Source organism: Cricetulus griseus, chromosome X (genome assembly GCF_003668045.3).
Source record: "Cricetulus griseus strain 17A/GY chromosome X, alternate assembly CriGri-PICRH-1.0, whole genome shotgun sequence".
Taxonomy (NCBI): domain Eukaryota; kingdom Metazoa; phylum Chordata; class Mammalia; order Rodentia; family Cricetidae; genus Cricetulus; species Cricetulus griseus.
Window position 1 is genome coordinate 108,066,128 of NC_048604.1, and position 22,307 is coordinate 108,088,434.

The 22,307-nt window shown below is 39.1% G+C and overlaps 1 protein-coding gene across 7 annotated transcripts in view; it reads right to left on the minus strand.

The window, feature by feature from the left end:
* Fam120c (family with sequence similarity 120C) overlaps positions 1-22,307 on the minus strand; it is a 141,542-nt gene that overhangs the window by 38,179 nt on the left and 81,056 nt on the right. For 3 of the 7 annotated variants that reach the window (XM_027432174.2, XM_027432172.2, XM_027432178.2), the window contains 4 exons: positions 21,735-22,012; positions 20,798-21,071; positions 19,627-19,798; positions 14,480-14,729 (listed from right to left, as the gene is read on the minus strand). In XM_027432174.2, coding sequence (XP_027287975.1) covers positions 14,480-14,729; positions 19,627-19,798; positions 20,798-21,071; positions 21,735-22,012 — 974 coding nt within the window. Of the gene's footprint in view, positions 1-3,354; positions 3,465-14,479; positions 14,730-19,626; positions 19,799-20,797; positions 21,072-21,734; positions 22,013-22,307 lie in introns of all 7 variants that reach the window. The other 4 variants (XM_027432177.2, XM_035449775.1, XM_027432175.2 and 1 more) reach the window with 2 other exon arrangements.

Genomic DNA, 22,307 nt, shown 5'->3' on the forward strand with positions numbered 1-22,307 from the left:
TATCTTGAAGTATCTTTATTGTCTTCATTTCTAAACAGTTTTGATAGATATAAGGATTTACAGTTGACAATGTTTTCTTTTAGCATACTGGTGTCCTTAGCCTCCACTGTTTCTGGTATGAAGTCAACTTTGTGGTTCCATTGTATGTGCTGAATTGTTTTCTTCTTGCTGTACTCAAGCATTTGTTGTCTTTCTCGTGTTAATTATATGTCAGATGCTGTTCTCTGTGTTCATGCTATTTCGAGTTCTTGGACATATAAAATTATGTTTTTCATCAAGTTTGGTAAATTCAGTGTTTTTTTTTTTCCTTGTGTTTTTCAAGACAGGGTTCCCCTGTGTAACAAATCTGGCTGTTCTGGAACTCACTATGTAGACCAGGATGGCCACAAACTCATAGAGATCTTCGTGCCTCTGCCTTCCACATGCTTGGATTATAGGTGTGTGCCTTCATCACCCAGCTTGAAATTCAGCCATTTTACTTCTCTCTTCTGTACCTTCTTTCTCCTCTTCTGGTAGGATCATTATGTGTGCACTGATGGTGTGACTTATTTCTCAAGGTCTCTCTGTTCACACAATCTTAACTGATTTATTTTCAAATTTGTTGTTTCTTTTTCTTGGCAGCATACATCTACTGAGGCAGCATACATCTACTACATCTTCTCTAGTAAATGTGTCATTTCACTTATCACACCCTTCAACTCCAAAATACCTATTTGGTTCTTTTCACTAGTTCCTTTTTATCGACATTGTATATTTGATGAGTATTTTTAGCCAGTTTTATCAGTGCTATAAGCAAATGTCTGATTGTTTCTCTGCCTTTTGATTAAGATAAAGTGTAGCAAACATCTGGCTATTTCAAAGAAGAAAAATATTTATTTTGCTTATGATTCCAGAGGTTTAGATGATAAGGAGGGGATTGGTAAAGCAGCTCGAATGATGACAGACAAAGTCGGGGCAGAACAGAAACACAAAGGGGCCAAGGGAAGGCATCCCTGCCCACTGAATGGTTTACTTCCTCTTAACCAGGCTCAGCTGCCACAGCTCTACCATGTCCTAGCAGAATCCTCATACTTTGAATCCATCTGTGTATTAAAGCACATGAAGGTCAGAGTCTTCATGATCTAAACATCTCTGCTCATGTCCTCAGATATACTTAGAGGTGTACTTTACTAATCACCCAAGTGATCCTCAATTTTATCAGGTTAATGATCAAGATAAATGATCACAATAAGATCCCTTCACTTAACTTTGCATATGTGGATTTATTCGTGTGAGGTTTCATCCCCAATGTTGGAGTTTAAACCTGGGGCTTTGTGTTTGCTAAGCAAGCATACCACTACAGAAGTACATCTCCAGCTCTTCATTTAGTTCTCTGAAAATATTTACATTGCTTTCATGTGTTTAGTCTCCTTTAAAAGCCTGAATTATTTACTGTTTACCACATACATGTGTTTCTAAGCATGGCTTTAGGAGATCTGTAGATTGATCAGGGATGTTCAACATTATTAGTCAGTTGTTGTCCTGTTTAGTTAGTGAAGTCTATTTCCATGCATAATGCAGCATTTGATGTCTGCTGAAAGATTCCTTTTTTGTTTTTACCCTAACTTGACTACCTGTCATTTGTGGTAAGCAAAAGTCACTAACTGGTTAAAGAATATGCGTAAGTCTTCTCAGCCAGTTAGATTTTTGGGGGGTTTTGAGACTGTTTCTCTGAGTAACAACCCTGGCTATCCTGGAACTCACTTTTTAGACAAGGCTGCCTCAAGATCACAGAACTCCACCTGGTTCTGCCTCCCAAGTGATGACATTAAAGGCGTGCTCTACCACACCTGGCTAGATTTTTACCTTTTACCATTGAACACATTTCAGGAGCAAAATTTCTGTCAGGATTTAAGGAGGTTACACACTTCAGTCCCACATTCAGCAAGGGACAAGTAGCTTGCAAGTCTCTTTCAAGTTATATCAAAGAAATCATGGCCTTGAAGAGTCACACAGACTAAAAGGATACATTTGATTTTAGTTTTAAATTTAGCTTCTCAGGAGTTATTCTCGGGCTCTGTTTGGTCAGAGGTGGTATTCCAGGCCTTTGTGCCATAGAAGCATGTATTGTTCATTGATGGATCTGAGTGTATGACTTGTGTCTGAGTGAGTGTATGGGTCTTTAGTGAATGACTTAAGTTTGCCCTATGTCATTTCCTGATTTGGCGCATACTCACAATTTTCCTGTTCTCAAGTTGACTGTGGTTCCAGGAAGACAAGAGGCTGATTCTTCCCATGGTTCTAGCTATAAAACTTCTGGATCTTCTGTCACCTTACTTTGTCACTTAGCTACCAGCTCCCAACTGCCTATTATTAAGATCCCCCACTGCTTTCCACATACTTGTAGGCACAAAGTTCTCCATATATTATTATAAATACCAAGTTCCCACCACCATCCCTTTCTTAGGATTACTACTGGGGTGACAAAACACCAGACCAAAGCAACTTGGGGAGGAAAGGTTCATTAGGCTTACATTTCCACATTGTAGTTTATTACTGAAGGAAGTCGGGACTGGAATTCAAACAGGACAAAGAACCTGAAGGCAGGAACTGATGCAGAGGCCATGGAGGGGAGCTGCTTACTGGCTTGCTTCCATGGCTTGCTAAGCCTGCTTTCTTATAGAACCCAGGACCACCAGCCCAGAGATGGCACCACCCACAATAGACCTCCCCACATCAATCATTAAGAAAATGCCTTACACATGGATCTTATGGCGGCATTTTTCCTCAATCGATGTTACCTCCCTTCAGATAACTCTAGCCTGTGACAAGTTGACATAAAACTAGCTAGCACACATACCCCTTATGGCTTGCCCTGCCCCAGCAAACATCTTCTGCTTTCCTAGATCTAGGGGTGGTTTTCCCTGTATGGTATATACTATTTCTGCTCTACAGATGGGCACCAAAGATAAAGATACAGTGCTGTTGGCAGTCTTGATCTTTGCAGCTGACCCCTCCCACTGTGAAAACTCCTTCCAACATATTGCTGCTAGGAGACAATTAGAGTCTCAATTATGAGCAATTGGCTTCCCTTGGATTAGAGCAGAGGTTCTCAAGTTGTGGGTCATGAACCCTTCAGAGGGGTCAAATATCAGATATCGTGCACATCACATATCTGTATTTTATAATTCGTAACAGTAGCAAGATCACAGTTATGAATTAGCAATGAAGCAATTTTATGGTTGGGGGTCACCACAACACGAGGAACTGTATTAAAGGGTTGTAGCATGGGGAAGGTTGAGAACCATCAGATTAGAGTTTCTGCCCTGTTATGAGTGGGGTTGGGGGGTCAATAATCCTCTTGGCCACACTTACCTGGACGCAGGGATGGGATTGATGACAAATGGCAGCCTTCCCTTTCCAGGGTAAAATAACAGCCCAAGAATAGGAGCTGGGAGAAGGAATCCCTGTCTTCTCGGCTATTCCTGCTTGAAATAGACCCACTTTAATAGAGGTGAGGGGAAGGGAGTGACCTTGACTCAAAATTTTAGACTACTGATGCCTTGAGAAGATTTAGACTTTCTTTCTTGTTGAAAGCTACATGTCTACTTCCATTAGAAAAACTATTGTCTATATAGAATTCTGTTCCACTTCCTTCGCCTTCACTACTGTTCAGATTTACATATTTTAATTTTACTGAAGAATCACTTAACTTGTTTGACAACAAAATATTTCACATTATTAAGTTAATTGCAATTAAGTGGATTAGCTGAGCTTTTTATTGTATCTCAAAATAATAACTCAACTTCCCTGCATGTTATTTCTCTCTACTTCTATGCATTTGATTAACTATGTAATAAGAGTCTCTTCTCCCACATCTAGCAACATAAATATATAGAAATGTAATTTATAGTCTATCAGTAATGGATTCATTATTCATTATCTCTATTTCATGCTCAACTATCCCTGCTATATAACATTTCAATAATAACTTCAGATATTTTAGTTGAACTGACACTTACCAGCATCGATTTTAAAATGAACATGTTTTAAGAAAATAATGAAAATGCTAGTTAAAACAGTAAGTAACACTGGGCCCAATTATAGCTACACTGTCTTAAGAGAGTTCCTTGCACTGCTATGTACTTCAGTCAACACAGCTTCCACTGGGCAAGGCCATGACCTTAAAAGCAGCAGTAGCAGGAATACCATTTCTAAAGTACTATTTGTAGGTTTCACCCATAGGACCAAAGCCATTGATGTCAATTAGTCAGTCACCTGAACCATATTAGTGAGGTCACTGTCTGAAGCTTTCACAGTATTCCTCATGTCCGTAAGAGCTTGCTTGATTTCTTTTATTATCCTTCTTCTATCCATCCTGGCAGAAGCAGTTTACCTCAAGAGCTCATGTCTAGCTATCCCCAAGTACTATCACAGCTTGACTGTGGGAATAAATGGTCCCCGGGTCTTCTATGGTGTCAATCACTTTTCTGATCAAGTAAAAAGCAACAAATCCTTTGCTTTCATAGACCCCTCTAGGAGAAGAAGCACCTATGCCAGCCACTAAAATCTTTTAGTAGATTCTATTTTTACAAAAATTTTTAAATGTTCTGAATTTTATAGTATGTGTTTATGCACATATGTGTGGGCATGTGTGTGTGCCTCGGTACATGTGTGGAAGTCAGAGGAAGTCAGCTTATGGGAGGCAGCTCTTTCTTTCAACCATGTGGGTCTTGAGTTTAAACTGAGGTTATCAAGTTTGCCTTCAGATGCCTTTATCTGCTGAACCATCTTGCTGGCCCTGGCAGATTTCATGGAATAAATGTTTTTGTATTTGTGGTATATCATTAGGGCATACAACAGAAACATCAATGACTTTGACAATGCTTATTTCCTGAGAAGTGAGAAGAGGGTGTTGGATACCCTGGAACTGGAGTTACACATGTTTGTGGGCCATCATGTGGACTTTGGGCAACTTTAGATTTGGATGAACTTTTGCTAGAAAGGATAGGGTATTAATGAATATCTGTTCATATTCAGCAGGGATAGATTATTTTTCTAGGACTACTAAGAAGTTTATGAACATATATTTTGTCACAATTTCTCCAGTATGCTATGTTTCCATGGAAAGCATCTTTTAACTATAACTAGATGAAGTAAATGAAGAAGTGCACACTCCTGGTATTCAAGAAAGCTATAGTTCAATGTTCATACAGATTTTACTTGATATTGGTAAGCAATGTCACATTTAAGTTTAATTTTCATTTAAAGATAATTTTTTAAAAAATTCAACTAGGTTCTATATTAATTGTTCTAAGTACATTTATTTTTATTGTGTGTGTGTGTGTGTGTGTGTGAGAGAGAGAGAGAGAGAGAGAGAGAGAGAGAGAGAGAGAGAGAGAGAGAGATCACACCTGCATGTGCATATGTGTGTGGTCAGAGAACAGCTTGCAGGAGTTAATTCTCACCTCCCACCATGTGGGTTCCAGGGGTCAAGATCCATTTGTAAGACTTGATGACAAGGACTTTAATCCATTAAGCCATCTCACTAGCCCAAAACTGTGTTAAAATATTTTATCCTCTTAAAAAACAGGAATTGGTAGACAGAAAAATGGGGGTTTAACCCCTCTAAGTAGTGTGCCTTGCTATATCATTGGTGTCAGTTGCTGCTCTCTCAGCTTGTTTCCTCATTTATGAGTCAATATATGTCAGACTTGCTATTTGGTACTATTATTATAAGGATTGGAAACATCAACCACATGGCAGAAAATAGGATAGTACCTGTTGTTGTTGATTTAATAAACTCTGGGGTACTGATTAATATAGGACAATTTGGCCTTTATGTACTGTCTCTTAATTTTGAGTCTTTAAGAAATGCAGTCTTTCTAGTTTTTTTCTTTGAGTTTGGGGCAGTGTATTATCATTTGCCATTGCTATTATTAGGGCTATCTGTAAAAGTATCTGTTTGTCTTGTTTACTGTGATAATTAATCTCAGTTGTCAATTTGATGAGATCTAGAATCACCATGGAGATGGGATTATCTTAATTAGGTAAGCTGAGGTGGGAAAAACCATCCACACTATGGGTGGCACTATTCCCTGAGCTGGGATCCTATACTGTTTAAAAAGGAGAAAGGTAGCTGAGCATCAGTCTTATGTCACTCTTTTCTAGACAATGGATACAATGTGACTAACTGCTTCAAGATCTGGCTGCTCTGAATTCCCTACCATGATGGACTGTATGAACTGTGAATTAAAATGAACTCTTTCCCCTTAAATTCCTTTCTTTTATCAGAGCATTTTAACACAGCAAATTGGAAAAGAAATGATATTTACCTAATTATTTGGTGCTTCATGATCTGTTGTGCACTAGAAATTCAGCTGACTAAATTGTCAGAAATGTGTTTAAGTATAAACAGGTTGAACAAGAGGCTGAGGGTTTATCTTCATAAGTTCATAGGCCTTATTCAAATATCTGAACACACTCTTTGTGTTAGATACTGTAGCTCCTGGTCACATTCTATATAAACAAGACAACCAAAAGAATGGGAAAATAGGCTATTACTATAGCCTTTAGAACAAAGATAAAATGGGATGGCTCCTAGGATAAAGTCATTTGACACCAAACTTCACAGCCTGAGTTTCATCCCCAGGATACACAGGAAGAAAGGAGGGAACCAACTTTCACAAGTTGTCCTGACCTCTACGTGTGAGTTTTGGCAAATAAACACTCCAGATACATGCACACACATATATAATAAAATAAATAAATGTAATGAAAGGAAACAAAATGTCTACTTTCAGAGTTAATATGGAACAATTTTAACTGATTTATTTATTTTTATTTTATGTGTACTGCATTGGTGTTTTTGCCTGTATGTATATCTGTGTGAGAGTGTTGGATCACCTGGAAATGGAGTTACAGACAGTTGTGAGCTTGCCATGTGAGTTCTGGGAATTGAACCTGGGTCCTCTGGAAGAGCAGCCAGTACTCTTTACTGCTGAGCCATCTCTCTAGCCCTCTATGTGGGACGATTTTTATCTGTGGCCCAGGAACAGGCTAGTGATAAGAAAGATTACATCTGTATCTATTATTCTTTTTAGGAAAAATCCCATGGGTCAGCAATCTGATTTCCAAGGTAGTTGGACAACTAATACATTATATTGAACATCTATTATGTAGGAGTGATCTTGCTTGTGTAATTTAAATGCTCAAATGGCTCTGAGATGAATTATTATGCCCACTTACACAGTGAAAAAGGCAAATGTTCAGAAAGGCTAAAGTGAGTTATCCAAGATAAAAAGGGACAAAACAAAAATCTAAAACAAAGGCTGAATGTGGTGCCCAGAATTGTAATCCCAATTATAGGATTAGCCTCAACCCAAGTTGAAGACTAACATGGACCACTCTGTATCAAATAACAAAATAGGCCAGCAGAATTGCTCAGTCAATAAAGGTGCTGCTGTGCAATATAGAACATATGTAAAAGTAGAGGAATAAAGCCAACTCTATGAAGTTGTTCTCTGACTTCTACATGTACTCTGCAGCAAGTACATCTCCTAACACAGCATGCATATACATGCACAATGATAATAAAATCATAATTAAAACTAAGATCTTCCCAGTTTCAAAGTTCAATGTCTTATAAGTTATAGAAACTAGAATCTGACCTACCTGCTATAAATTACTTTCAATATATCAGCAAATAATTAGAAAGCATAGTAGGAAAGAAAATACCATCCCTTATTACAGTAACATATCAAGTACTTAGGAATTAAATTGTAGATATCTCTAGAAAAAAATTAATCCTATGAAGACATGAAGAGCCCTGATAAATACGAGAGGTAAAATATGATCTTTGGACACTAAGACATTATAAAAATGCCAATGTCCATAAATTAATCAATCCAATGTCAAACTGCAAAAATATTTTGTAGAAATTAATTATATATTATATATAGTATTAAAACCTTATGAACTGTAAAAATGGCACAATTCTGAAATAAGAAATGCAGAGTAATTTGCCCTACCTAAGATTAAAGACAATTATAAACCCTTAATAACTAACCCAATGTCATACTAATGAAGGATGAACTAGCCAATGGAACAAACAGAATGGACTGGTGTGTGTGTGTGTGTGTGTGTGTGTGTGTGTGTGTGTGTGTGTGTGTGTACCACATGTGCACATGTATGTAGAGGAAGGAAGCTGAGTTAGGTTAACAATCAGTGCAGAAAGAAAGTATCATTTAATATATGGAAATGGGGATCTAACCAGAAAGTGGAAAGATCTCCCATGCTCTTGGATAGGTAGGATCAACATAGTAAAAATGGCAATCTTGCCAAAAACAGTCTACAGATTCAATGAAATTCGCATCAAAATCCCAACACAATTCTTCACAGACCTTGAAAGAACAATTCTCAACTTTATATGGAGAAACAAAAGACCCAGGATAGCCAAAACAACCCTGTACAATAAAGAAACTTCTGGAGGCATTACCATCCCTGACTTCAAGCTCTATTACAGAGCTTTAGTCCTGAAAACAGCTTGGTATTGGCACAAAAATAGACAGGTAGCCCAATGGAATAGAGTTGAAAACCCTGATATTAACCCACACATCTACGAACACCGGATTTTTGACAAACAATCCAAATTTATATGATGGAACAAAGAGAACATCTTCAATAAATGGTGCTGGTATAACTGGATGCGGACATATAGAAGACTACAGATAGACCCAAGCCTATCACCATGCACAAAACTTAAGTCAAAATGGATCAAAGACCTCAACATAAACCTAGCCACACTAACCCTATTAGAAGACAGAGTGGGAAATACCCTTGAATTAATTGGTACAGGAGACAGTTTCCTGAACATTACACCAGTAGCACAGACACTGAGATCAACAATTGACAAATGGGACCTCCTGAAACTAAGAAGCTTCTGTAATGCAAAGGACATAGTCAGCAAGACAAAACGGCAGCCCACAGACTGGGAATAGATATTCACCAACCCCATATCTGACAGAGGGCTGATCTCCATAATATACAAAGAACTCAAGAAGCTAGTCTCCAAAACACCAAACAACCCAATTAAAAAGTGGGGTACAGAACTAAATAGACAATTCTCAACAGAGGAATCTAAAATAGCTGAAAGACACATAAGAAAGTGCTCAACATCCTTAGCCATCAGAGAAATGCAAATCAAAACAACTCTGAGACATCATCTTACTCCTGTCAGAATGGCTACAATCAAAAACACCAATGACAGTTTATGCTGGAGAGCATGTGGAGAAAGGGGAACAATTCTCCACTGCTGGTGGGAGTGCCAACTTGTACAGCCACTTTGGAAATCAATATGGTGACTCCTCAAGAAAATGGGAATCAGTCTACCACAAGAACCAGCAATTCCACTCTTAGGCATATAGCCAAAAGAAGCACATTTATACAACAAGGACATCTGTTCAACTATGTTCATAGCAACACTATTTGTAATAGCCAGAATGTGGAAGAAACTTAGATGTCCCTCAACTGAAGAATGGATAGAGAAAATGTGGTACATTTACACAATGGAGTACTACTCAGCAGAAAAAAAAAAAACAATGGAATGTTGAAATTTGCAGGAAAATGGATGGAACTAGAAGAAACCATTCTGAGCAAGGTAACCCAATCACAAAAAGACAAACATGGTATGTACTCACTCATATGTGGATTTTAGACATAGAGTAAAGGATTACCAGCCTACAATCCACACTGCCAGAGAAGCTAGTAAACAAGGAGGACCCTAAGAGAGACATACATGGTCCCCTGGAGAAGGGGAAAGGGTCAAGATCCCCTGAGCAAATTGAGAGCATGGGAAGAGGGGGTTAGCTAGGAGAATGAGAAGGGAAGAAGAGGAGGGATGCAGAGGACATGAGGGAGCAGAAGGGTTGAGTCAGGGGAAGAATAGAAGATAACAAGAATGGAGATACCGTAATAGAGGGAGACATTTTAGGTTTACAGAGAAATCAGGCACTAGGGAAATGTCTGGAGATCTACAAAGATAACACCAGCTAACAATCTAAGCAACAAAGGAGAGGCTACCTTAAATGTCCTCCCCTGATAATGAGATTGATGACCAACAAATATGCTACCCAATAGCCCTCATCCAGCAGCTGGTGGAAGTAGAAGCAGACACCCACAACTAGTCACTAAATTGAACTGGAATCCAGATGCAGAGAAAGACAAGTGAAGAGCAAAGGGGTCCAGACCAGGCTGGTGAAACCCACAGAAACAACTGACCTGAACATCAGGGAACTCTTGCTCTCAAGACTGATAGCTGGGATACCAGCATGGGACTGATCCAGACCCCAGGAACATGGATTTCATTGAGGAAACCTCGGAAATCTACAGGACCTCCTGTAGCAGTTCAGGACTTATCCATAACATAGGTGTGGACTTTGGGAGCCCATTCCACATAGAGGAATACTCCCTGAGTCAAGTCACATGGGGGTGGGCCTAGGCCCTATCCCAAAGGATATGATAGACTCTGATGACACCCTATGGAAGGCCTCACCCTCCAGGGGGAGCAGAAAGGATATGTGATAGGTAGGGTTTTAGTTGGGGGGGGGTGGTAGGGGAGGAGGGGAGGGAGAGGGAACTGGGATTGTCATGTAAAACAATCTTGTTTCTAATTCAAATAAATCTGAAAAATGGGGATCTAGCTCCAAAGCTACACAGAGAAACCCTGTCTTGAACCCCCCCCCCCCAGAAATGGGGATCTAGCTTAGTGTGTAGAGAAAAGAAGGTCCAGGTCCTTATTTTCTGCAAATCTAAGATACATATCACTATATTAAAAACCTTACCCAGAAAGAGTTATAGAAAGATATCTTCATGACCCAAGAATGAGGAGAATTTATTAAATACAATATCAAACTATACACCAAGTTACTGGGTTTGACAAGCCAATATATGTGCTTCTCACTAAGGAGAAACATATATTAATATCTTTACTTAGTAATCTATCAGAAAGGATAAATGGAAACTAGAGATAGACAGGTGAATAGTTTATGAATAAAATATCTACAGTAAGATACTAATAGCCTACAGATAGTGGTCATATTGATGTACATTATTATTCTAACATTTCTGCATATAGTAAACTATAATAATGAAAATTTAGAAAAAAATGAACTAATTCCACTTGATAAAAGATATTGAACATAAAATTTGAACAAACTGTGTCTGACTGGAAAAGATATTTGAAACAAATACATACAAATATACAAAAGATTTATGCCATGTATGTCACAAAGAACTCATGTAATCAGCAAGAAAAAGAAGAGCAATATAACAGAGTTTACAAAATAAATAGATATGAACGCTACAGTGAAGAAGGCTCAAGTAGGTGCTAGAGAGAGAGATGGCTCAGCAGTTAAGAGCACCTGCTCTTCTTACAGAGGACCCAAGTTCAGCTCCCAGCATCCATATCTGGTCGCTCACAACCATCAATACCTCCAGTTCCAGGGCATCTGATACCTTCTGGCTTCCATGGGTGTCTTCACACACATGGAGCACATGCATATACACAGGCAAACACACATATACATAAAAAAGAAATAAGTGTGGGAATCTTAAATTATATTTAAAATTTTGTTTGTTTTAGACAGGGTCTCTCTATGTAACCCTTAGCTGTTCTGAAGCTCACTATATAGACAAGGCTGGCCTTGGACCCAGAGATCCATTTGCCTGTGCCTCCAAAGTGCTGAGACTAAAGGTATGCACCACCACACCTGACATATGAAAAAGGTTGTTTTGTTTTGTTTTGTTTTGTTTTTAGTTTTTGAGACAGGGTTTCTCTGTGGCTTTGGAGGCTAGCTCTTGTAGACCAGGCTGGTCTCGAACTCACAGAGATCCGCCTGCCTCTGCCTCCCGAGTGCTGGGATTAAAGGCGTGCACCACCAACGCCCGGCTGAAAAAGGTTTTGTAAGGGGCTGGAGTGACGACTCAGCAGTTAAGAGCATGGGCTGCTCTTGTAGAGGACTTAAGTTCAATTCCTAGTACCCACATGGCAGCTCACAGCCATCTACCACTCTATTTCCAGGGGATCCAATGCCTTCTTCTGGACTCCAAAGGCACCAGACATGCATGTGGTTCACAGATACACACATGCAGTCAAAACACCCATAGACATAGAATTAATTAATTAAAAAATGAAGTTAAAAAAAGAAACCTCAAGTTGTTAATAGGCACAAAAACAGAAAAGTAGGCCTGTTGTGTAGTTTAAGGGTTAGAGCAACTGCTTTGCATGTACACTTTAGCACCAAAAGAAAATCAAAAGCAAAAGGTCATCTTCATCAGTAGTTAAAGAAAAGCAAATGACAAATATTGCATGAAATCTACTGGGATTTGACTGTATGCCAATTATTATTGGAAATATGAAGAAATAGAAAAACCTAAGTGTTATGCTAAGTATGTAAATCAGTACAGTTATAAAATATTGCAATTTGGCAATATTTACTGACAAATTTATAGGCATATTTACTTTATAACAGCTGTTCTCAACCTATGGGTTGTGACCTCTTTGGTAAATCTCTATCTCCAAAAATACTGACATTACAATTCATAATAGTAGCAAAATTACAGTTAAGAAGTAGCAATGAAATAATTTTATGGTTGGGAGGGGTCACCACAACATGAGGAACTGTATGAAAGGGTTACAGCATTAGAAAGGTTTCGAACCACTATTTTATAGGATCCAGAAATTCTATTCCTGGGTATTTACTTCAGATACACTGACAAAGGACCACTAAAATAAACACCTCATGAAAATATTTTCTGGAAGCTTTACAGATTGTTCAGTGGTTTGCTTCCCAGCACCCACATAGCAGCTCACAACCATCTATAACTCCATTTCTAAGGAATCTGACAGCTTCTTCTGACCTCTGTGGGCACTGGATGCACACGGTGCACTGACACACATGCAAGCAAATGCGTATACACAGACAATCAATAATTATGGTTTTTAAAAAAGTATCTTTTGAACTCACTGAGTGAACTCCAAAAGAACTGGAAAGAAGCATCCATCAATTAATCAGTAAAATACTGTGAAAATAGCATTGATATTTACCAATCTATAATGTGGACAGATTAAAAATAATAAGTGAATGGATATAGGCATGATGATCTATGTCTATAGTCCAATCCACTAGGGAGCCTGAGTAGAGAGGATGGCATGAGCACAGGAGTTCAGAAAAGCTTAGTAACATAGCAAGAGTCCATTTGTCCTGGCTAGTTTGATGTCAACTTGACACAAGCTAGATTCATCAGAGGAAGGACCCTCTCGAAAATGCCTCCATGAGATTCACCTGTAAGGCATTTTCTCAATTAGGGATCAATGGGAAAGGGCCTATCCCATTGTGGGTGATGCCATACCTGGGCTGGTGGTTCTTGGTTCTATAAGAAAGCAGGCTGAGCAAGCCAGGGGATGCAAGCCAGTAAGCAGCACCCCACCTAGCCTCTGCATCAGCTCCAGCCTCCAGGTTCCTGCCCTGTTTGAGTTCCTGCATTGACTTTCTTCTGTAATGAACAGTAATATGGAAGTGTAAGCCAAGTAAACCCTCTCCTCCCCAAGTTGCTTTGGTCATGGGGTTTCATCATAGCAACAGTAACCCTAACTAAGGAACCATCATAAGAAAATAAGATAAAGTAAATTAAGATTCAAAGAAAGAAAGAAAAAACAGGTAAGAAACAGAATTATATGTAAAGTAACCTAAAGTCAGACAGGGAAATACAACATTTTTCTCTAACATCCTATCCTAGCTGGTAATTTTTATATATGTGTATTTAGGTGGAAGTGAACGTGTATATGGTTATGATACTAGAGGGAGAGGATCAACCAAAACACAGGATTATAAAAAAGAAGGAGTCTTGATAATAGTTGAGCTAATTAAAGACTGTTGGCAACAAAAACTAAAGTAAAATCAAGGAAATTGGGGCTGAAGAGATGGTTAAGTGATTAAGAGCATTTGCTGCTTTTCCAGAGGACCTGGGGGTTCATTCCCAGCACCTACATAGTGGGTCACAAGTATCTATCACTCCTGTTCCAGGGGATGCAAAAGCCTCTTCTGGCCTCTGGGAGTACTGCATGCACATGCTGCACAAGCATACCTGCAGGCAAACGCTTGTCCACATGAAGGAAAACTAAATGCATCTCGAAAATTACATAAAAAAATGGAGTCATGCATGCACTAATGATGACATGGGATCAGAAACTGAGACTATCCATATAGCAGTCACTCCTAATGGTTCTGAAGGCTAAGTCAAGTGTAAACCAAAAATCTCTTCACCTTGAAATCACTCAAAGATGTTGAAAAGTAAAATAGGAGAGACAGAGACAGAGAGAGAGAGAGGGGGGGAGGGAGGGAGGGAGGGATGGAGGGAGAGAGAGAGGGAGAGAGAGAGAGAGAGAGAGAGAGAGAGAGAGAGAGAGAGAGAGAGAGAGAGAGCCTGTCATACAGCTTACCGGAGTACGCAGCACATGAGCAGCAGGTGGGTGGGGACATTAGCCGGATTGAGCATACTGGGCGTGTCTGACTTCATACAGGCCAGGAAAGCCCTCATTCTCCTGTTCTTGTCCTCAACTGCTTTGCCTAACCAGAGCTTCTTGAGGTTTGGGCAAGTCCATTCCCGAAATGTGAGTGCAGATACCAGCTCAGGGGTTTGAGGTGATTTCCCTTTATAGGCAGACCACTCTTTAAGGATCACAGAAGGAACTGAAAAACAAAGTAAGGAAAATAGGCTCTAGAAAATCTGGACATTACTGTAGCTGGTTACAGCTGTCAGGGTCTATTGCACTTCAGTATCTCTGAATTTTCGTCACTGTAATTATTGTTAGCACTAGTAATTAGTAGGAGCCATATGCATTCATTAGAGAGTTGATAATATATTATCTAATCTGTACCTAATTAGCACATTAATTCTCATAAAAATCCAGAAAGGGAACAGTTATAACATTTCTTTGTAGACTATCCTATGGGACATAGTTTTTGAAATACTGTGAAACTCCTTTTTAAGTAGATGTACTAGACTAGACAACAACATCCAAGGAAGAATGATGTGAATACTTCGTTGGATATTCCCAAAGGTTCTAATTTCTCAAACAAAACCAAAACAAAATCCCTCAAATTTTAGCAACTTTAGAGGTTTAGCAGATGTTGGGGGGCAGCATGGTCAACAGATGCTGTCTCCAAAACCAAAAACCCCAAGTTCTTCAGATCCAACATCAATTAGATCTATAAGGGTAAAAGAAAACAGAGCAGAAAATCATGGTTTCCTGTGTATCTCAGATTCCGAGTCTATGGTCTCTGTTATTTGAGATGTGCAGCATCCACTCAATCACCCAATTGAGTTATTTCCTCTCAGTTTCCACATTTTTGAGAGATTTATTTATCACGAATGCATGTCACATTCTGTCCAATGCTTTCTCTGCATCCATTGATATAACCATATATTGACATATGGGTTTATTTAGCCATTCGATGTACATATACACACATGTATATGTACATGTATATATGCTGTTGAATTCTACTAATTTTTTGTCTCTTTGTTTTTCTAAGAAGCACCATGCTATGTAACCCAGACTGGCCTTGAACTCTCTATACACATGATACAGGCTAATATTTTAAGAATTTTTTCACATCTATATTGTCTTAATCTATTTGGGTTGCTATGAAAAAAAGCACCACAGGCAGAGGTAGTAGTATACACTTTTAATCCCAGCACATGGAAGTAGAGACAGGTGGATTTCTGTGAGTTCAAGTCCATTATGGTCTACATAGTGAGTTCCAGGCCAGCCAAAGCTACACAGTGAGACCTGTCTCAAAAAGCCATACACTAGCTTAGATAACTTATAAACAGCAATATCTATTCCACAAAGTTCTAGAAGCAGGAAAATCTTAGACCCAAGTGCAGAGAGATGCATCTGGTGAGGGCCTGCTTTCTAGTTTACGACTGCTCTCTTACTATATTTCCACATGGCAGAAAGAAAAGGCAGCTCTCTATAGTTCCTTTAACAAAGATGTAAATCCTACTTGTGACTGTTGTCTTAAAGCTAACATAACATACTGAGTGGTTAGGATGTTGACATATGAATGTAGTAGGTATGTGAAAACAGAAACATTCAATCTACATCACATACTTGACTGTTCTGGGATAAACTCATAATAATGTAATTATTATATATTAGAGAGTAAGTCTATCATTTTAGTTTTGCTATGGTTTGTTTTTGTTCTGCTTTATGATTATTCCCTTCCTGTAAATTACCTGGATTAATTTTAGAATCCTATTTTGATTTATCTATAATAGTGGTTTTGAGTATTATTTCTGTATATCTTTTTGGTTCGTTTGTTTTGAGATGGGGAGTCTTACTATGTAGACCAGACTGGCTTCGAACTCAGAGATCCACCCATCTCTGCCTCCACAGTGCTGGCATTAAAGGTGTGTGGTATCATTCATGGCTATCTTTGTACATCTTTTTTTTTGGACAGGTGCTAGAAGTTGAACCACAGGAGGCTGGAGAGATGACTCAGTGGTTAACAGCACTTGCTGCTTTTCCAGAGGTCCTGAGTTCAATTCCCAGCAACTGCATAGTGGCTCACAACCATCCATAATGAATCATCTATAATGAGATCTGGTGCCCTCTTCTGGCATGCCAGCATACATGCAGGCAGAACATAGTATACATAATAATTAAATAATCTAAAAAAATAAACCAAGTTGAACCTACAACTTTGTGCATACTAGACACATGATCAACCATGGAGCTATATCTACAGCTGCTTTATCTGTGTAATTTAATATCAATCATGGGCATCAAAAAATATACAAAGAGAAAACAGAGATGTAGCTCTGTGGGAGGGTACACGCTTGGCATCCATGGGGCCCTGGGTTGACTCTTTAGCACAAAACTAAATAAGGAAATAAATAAATCATACTAGTAGATATTGATATTTTACCAGTTCAAATGAAGAAAAGCTGCTTTATCCTCCTCTACTAATAATTATCTAAAATATATTCTCTTTAAATATTTTATTTACTCATTTAGTGTGTGTTTGTGGTGGTTAGACTCACGCCACAGCCTGCACATGGAAGTGTTTCTGTCTCCACTGTGTGGGTTCTGGGAATCAAACTCAAGTTGTCACTGGCAGCAGTACTTCCTGCTGAGCCACGTCCCTGTCCCTAAAATAGCTCAGGTACCTACACTGAAACAGTGTTATAATTTTTGTTCCTGTGAAACACAGTCTAGAAACTCCAAGGATGTCTGTTATATTTATCAATTATTTTGTTAAACTGTTTTTTTCTGATGTTTCAAGACTCATTCTTTTACTGTTCTGCTTGGAAAAAACAAAAACTTAACCTATTTCTCCTTCATTACTAAAGGATCATATTTTATAAATAATTGTATGTTGTCGTGGTGATTTGGATGAGAATGGCCCCCACAGGCTCATATACTTGAATGCTCGGTCCCCAGTTAGTAGACCCTTTTGGGAAAGATTAAGAGATGTGGCTGTGTTAGAGAAGGTGTGTCTCTAACACACTGGGGGTGGGCATGGAGGTTTCAAAAGACTCTTGCTATTCCCAGTGGGCTGGCGCTCTCTCTCTCTCTCTCTCTCTCTCTCTCTCTCTCTCTCTCTCTCTCTCTCTCTCTCTCTGTCTGTCTCATGTTTGAGGAAAAGATGTAAACTCTTAGTCGGCTCTGCTACCATGCCTTTGCTCAACCATCACCACCATAAACTCTAACTCATTGAAACCATAAACCCAATTAAACCATTTGTTTCATAAGTTATCTTGGTCATGGTGTTTTAGCACAGTAATAGAAAACTAACTAAGATAGTTGGTTATTCTTTTCTTTCAGTACTAGAAATGTTTTAATATTTCCTTCGGAATCCTAAGGCTTCTGATCAGAGATCAGCTATCATTTATAATTATTTTTCCCTTAAAAGTAAACATCATATAAATGAATTGGCTTTATTATGGATTTGTGTACGTATGTCATTCTAATCCTCTCTGAGAGTCTGATGATACAAATATTAGATTTTTTGTAGTCCTACAGGTCTTTATTTTTTTCAGAATATTTTCCATTATTCTAACTGCATAATTTGTGTGTGCATGTATGTGTCGCATGTGCATGCCACCGCATGTGTGTGAAGGTCAGAGAACTTTCAAGAATTGTTCTTTCTTTTCACCATGGCTTCCAGGGATTTGCACAAGTACTTTTATCCATTGAACCATCTTGCTATCTATGTTCAATTTGTTTTGAGTATGTTTATAATTATTTGTGAAAAACATTTTTATGAGAGTTGCTTTGAAATTTTTCTCTAAATAGCATCGTGGTGTTCACTTTCTCTCTAAGCTGCCTGAGATCTGAATTTGAAACCTTCTTAATCCTTGGTATGATAGGAATTTTCAGTTAAAGTCCAAGTATGTGAGTTTTAATTTAAAAGGTTCTGGGTCTAAATCAAATCTTGTATTTTATCAGGCATTTTCTGGCTACTGTAGTATGTGAGGGTAGACATTCATTGCTGACAGGTGGAACAGTATGTTTTGATTGCTCATTTGACCTTGCTTGACACCTCCCAAGTGGTATCCAGTAAAGCAACATACTTCACTATAGCTTGGTAATAGAGGCTGCTTGTAAGGTCTTTGCTGGTAAAGGCGAGGGTGAACCACAGTTTCTTCGGTGGTGCTTGGCTTGAATAGAGCAGTCTTTACCTAAACATTTCTGGGTTACTGGGTGGTCCTTTGCAGGTTTCCAGGCAGAGGGTGTCAGTCTGCAGGGGCTGATACTTCTAAATCCCCTGTCAAATTGTCTCACATCCAGTCTGTGATGTACTAGACTAAAAGAAAACCCAGAGAACTTACTACTCTAGTATTCTTTGGATCCCAACATCATCAACAGCCTCTACTTTCTGGAGTATCTTGTGTTTTTGCCCCCCACAACACACACACATACAATGTCCTAGAATTCTACTTATATTTAGCAAGAAGAATAAGGAAAGTATATCTACTATAATTTACCTTCATGGAAGTAGAAACCTAAGTTATTCTTTTAGATATACTAATTTTTCTAAGTTATTCTTGTGTAAAACAACATAATAATTTCAACTATCTACAGCGTAATATTCTAAAACAAAAAATCTCACTGAGGAAGAGAGACTTCGAGAGATAAAGTCCTGCATTCTCAAAGGTCACCATTGTTCTCAAAAGTAATACACACTCTGAATGTTTCATGATTTCAGAATTGGGGCTCACATTTGTGTATTTCTTATTTCAATGTGTAATCTGGTAAATAATGCATTTTCTTTTTCCCTGATTTCCTTTTGAGTTTTTGAGACAGGGTTTCTATGTGTAGTCTTGGCTGTCCTGGAACTCACTCTGTAGACCAGGCAGGCCTCGAACTCACAGAGAGTTCTGCCTACCTCTGCCTCCCAAGTGCTGGGATTAAAGGTGTGGGCCACCACCACCCTGCAAATGATGCATTTTCTTAAAGACTGCTTTACAGTCCAAAGTATGGTATACTCACACAGACATGGCTCCTCACCACCACCACCACCCCCAGCCAAGCACAGAGAGATCTGTTATAGCTAGAATAGCTAGAATCATACTTACCTTCTATAGGTAACCGTCGCCGCATGGCCAGACGTTCCATTTTCCGCTGTGTCTCCGCTAGGCTAAAGAGAACTCCATATACATATTGGCGAGCTGAACGGAACAGGAGAGCAGCTGGAGGCAGCTCCATGTTACACTCGTCCTCAATACATACAGGGATTTTAATCTCACCCTAATAAGAAAATGGTTCGGGGGTGGGGGGAGAAAAAGGTTTAGAACAGAGCTGAAAAGAACAAATAATGAACTGCAGCCTCTGTAGTCAAGACAGTAAATTTACTATTTGTATTCAGAGAGATTTTCAGATTAGAAGCTTTAAGAAGCCCAGCTGACTACTGCCACCTTATAACCTAGAGTCCATTTGTAAAGTCTCATATCTGATGGACTACATTGTCTATCATGGTGAATCTACTCTAGACATTTTGTTTATTTGTTTTGTTTTTTTGAGACAGGGCGTCACTATGTAACTCTGGGTGGACTGGCACTTGCTATGTAGACCAAGCTGGCCTGGAACTCAGAGCTCTACTTGTCTTTACCTTAGCATTGCTGGTATCAAAAGCTCGTGCTTCCATGCCTAGCTTGGACATTTTGTGGGGAATTTGTGTTAAGAGCAGCAGAGGGGAGCAGGTATGCAGAAGTAGAGGCAGAGATAAGGGACAAGGGAGCAAGACCTCTTCTTAGATAGTACCTTCAGAACCATGGCCTTTTAACATAATATATTATTTACTTCAAAATCTTTTTTATTATATTTTTTCATTTATTTTACATCCTGACCAGTTTCCCCTCCCTCCTCTCCTCCTGTTCCCACCCACACCTCCCTTCTACCCCTCCATCCACAAATCTTACAATTTAAACTCTCTTGGAGTCATTTTTTTCAACTGCCCTGTCTCAATTCCTACTAATCTCACCTTTCTGAGGCCCTCAAGATGAAGAAGGGCACAAACATACATGGATTCCTTGTAGCTTTTGAAATACAATGATAAATGGGCTGGGGATATAGATTAATGGTAGAGTGCTTGTCTTACATATGTGAGAGCCTAGGTTCAATCCCCAGGACTGTTCCCCTGGATAAAAATGCCAATTATCAGACTTTTCTCTGGTACCTTTGTAACTCAGTAATTATGAGATACTGCAGAGAAGTATCTGGAAGGCAGATATAGATGAGTTCTCTTACCTTAGTAAGGACATGGTAAATATATGGATACATAAGACCTCTTCGGTGTCTGTGTTCAGCAACTCTCAAGACTTCTGGAGCTACTGGAGGTAAAGGTGGAATGGTGATATCCATGTGGTTCCTTGTAGACATAGATAACAGAGATGGGATGTGCGGTTCACCATCACCCATGCTAGTTTCCGAAACTCCAGCATCAACAGGCTGTACCCAAGACCCTCTGTCACCACTGGGTTCTTCCCATCCAGGCTGTTGTTGAACTGCTTCTGTGGCCTGCCTAAAAAATTCACATAGAGCAGAAGACAGAAAAAGAGTTTGATAAAGATATTTCCACTCAAGACATCTAGCCTGATCCCAGGGACTCTCAGAAACCCTCTGATGGTCAAGACACTGGATTAAGATTGGACAGGACACCTTTCCTCTCAGTGGTCATCACTGACCCCCTTGGACTCCTTCACCTGACACAGACCAACGAATCAAAAGTCATGGAAGTCACTCTGGATCCTTTATATTTTAAGATGTCATGTTTAGAGTCTACCCATAGTCTAAGAAAATAATTAAAATTATAATCTCAGAATAGCTCTGTTTCCCAGGAATAATTTCTTTAGAGGAATACTCTAAAAAAAAAAAAAACAATCAAACCCACATATGAGAACTATCTTCATTACTAAGGAACTGTTCCAATATTTCAACTATACAAATTCTTTTATCCCTAAATCTATGTTTCTCACAAACTGAAAAAAACAACAGGCATGCTGTGTGGCACATTCACATTAGGATTTCCTAGGCAACTGCCTTTCCTATATGGCCTGGATATCTAAAAATCACTACCTGCAGAGGGCCAAAGGGCAAAGAGTGATGGAAGGAAGTCAAGAACATCCACACCTCCACATATCTTCTGAAATCTTTTTTTTTTTTGGTTGTTTACACAGATACTTACTCAGAACTAGCTCCATTTGCCTCATCAGCATCAGAGGAAGAGGAGTGGGAAGATTCTGGTACCAACGGAGGTGACGTTTTCGAAGTCAGGCAGTTAGGAAACTGGGATGTAGAAGAGTCATAAGAAACAGCCCAATTGGTAAAGGAACTGTCCTGTAGCATGGGATCCTCAGTAAAAGCATGGGATTCCCCCACACTATGGGAGAAGAGAAGAGACGAGTTGGGTCCCATTGGAAATGGTGGTGGATATTTCATTTTCTGGGGCACCTGGCGAGAAAACTAAAGGATAAAACAGATGGAAAAGGTATTTAACATTTTACCAGGATACAGGATGCTTTCCTCAGAAGCTGTGGCATAGGAGATGATACCAATAGTAGGAACTGTTGAAGTACGGAGTACCTACTGAAAATATTAAGAAATAATTCTGATAGTGGTATCTGAATAGAATTTACCAGAGCCAGGAAAATGAACCAAGCAAGATCTCTTAGAAATATTCTGTGACATTATCTGACCTACATAGTGTCCTAGTGATCATTCATTAGAAGCCATCATTCTATAGTCTTCCAGCCTCAAG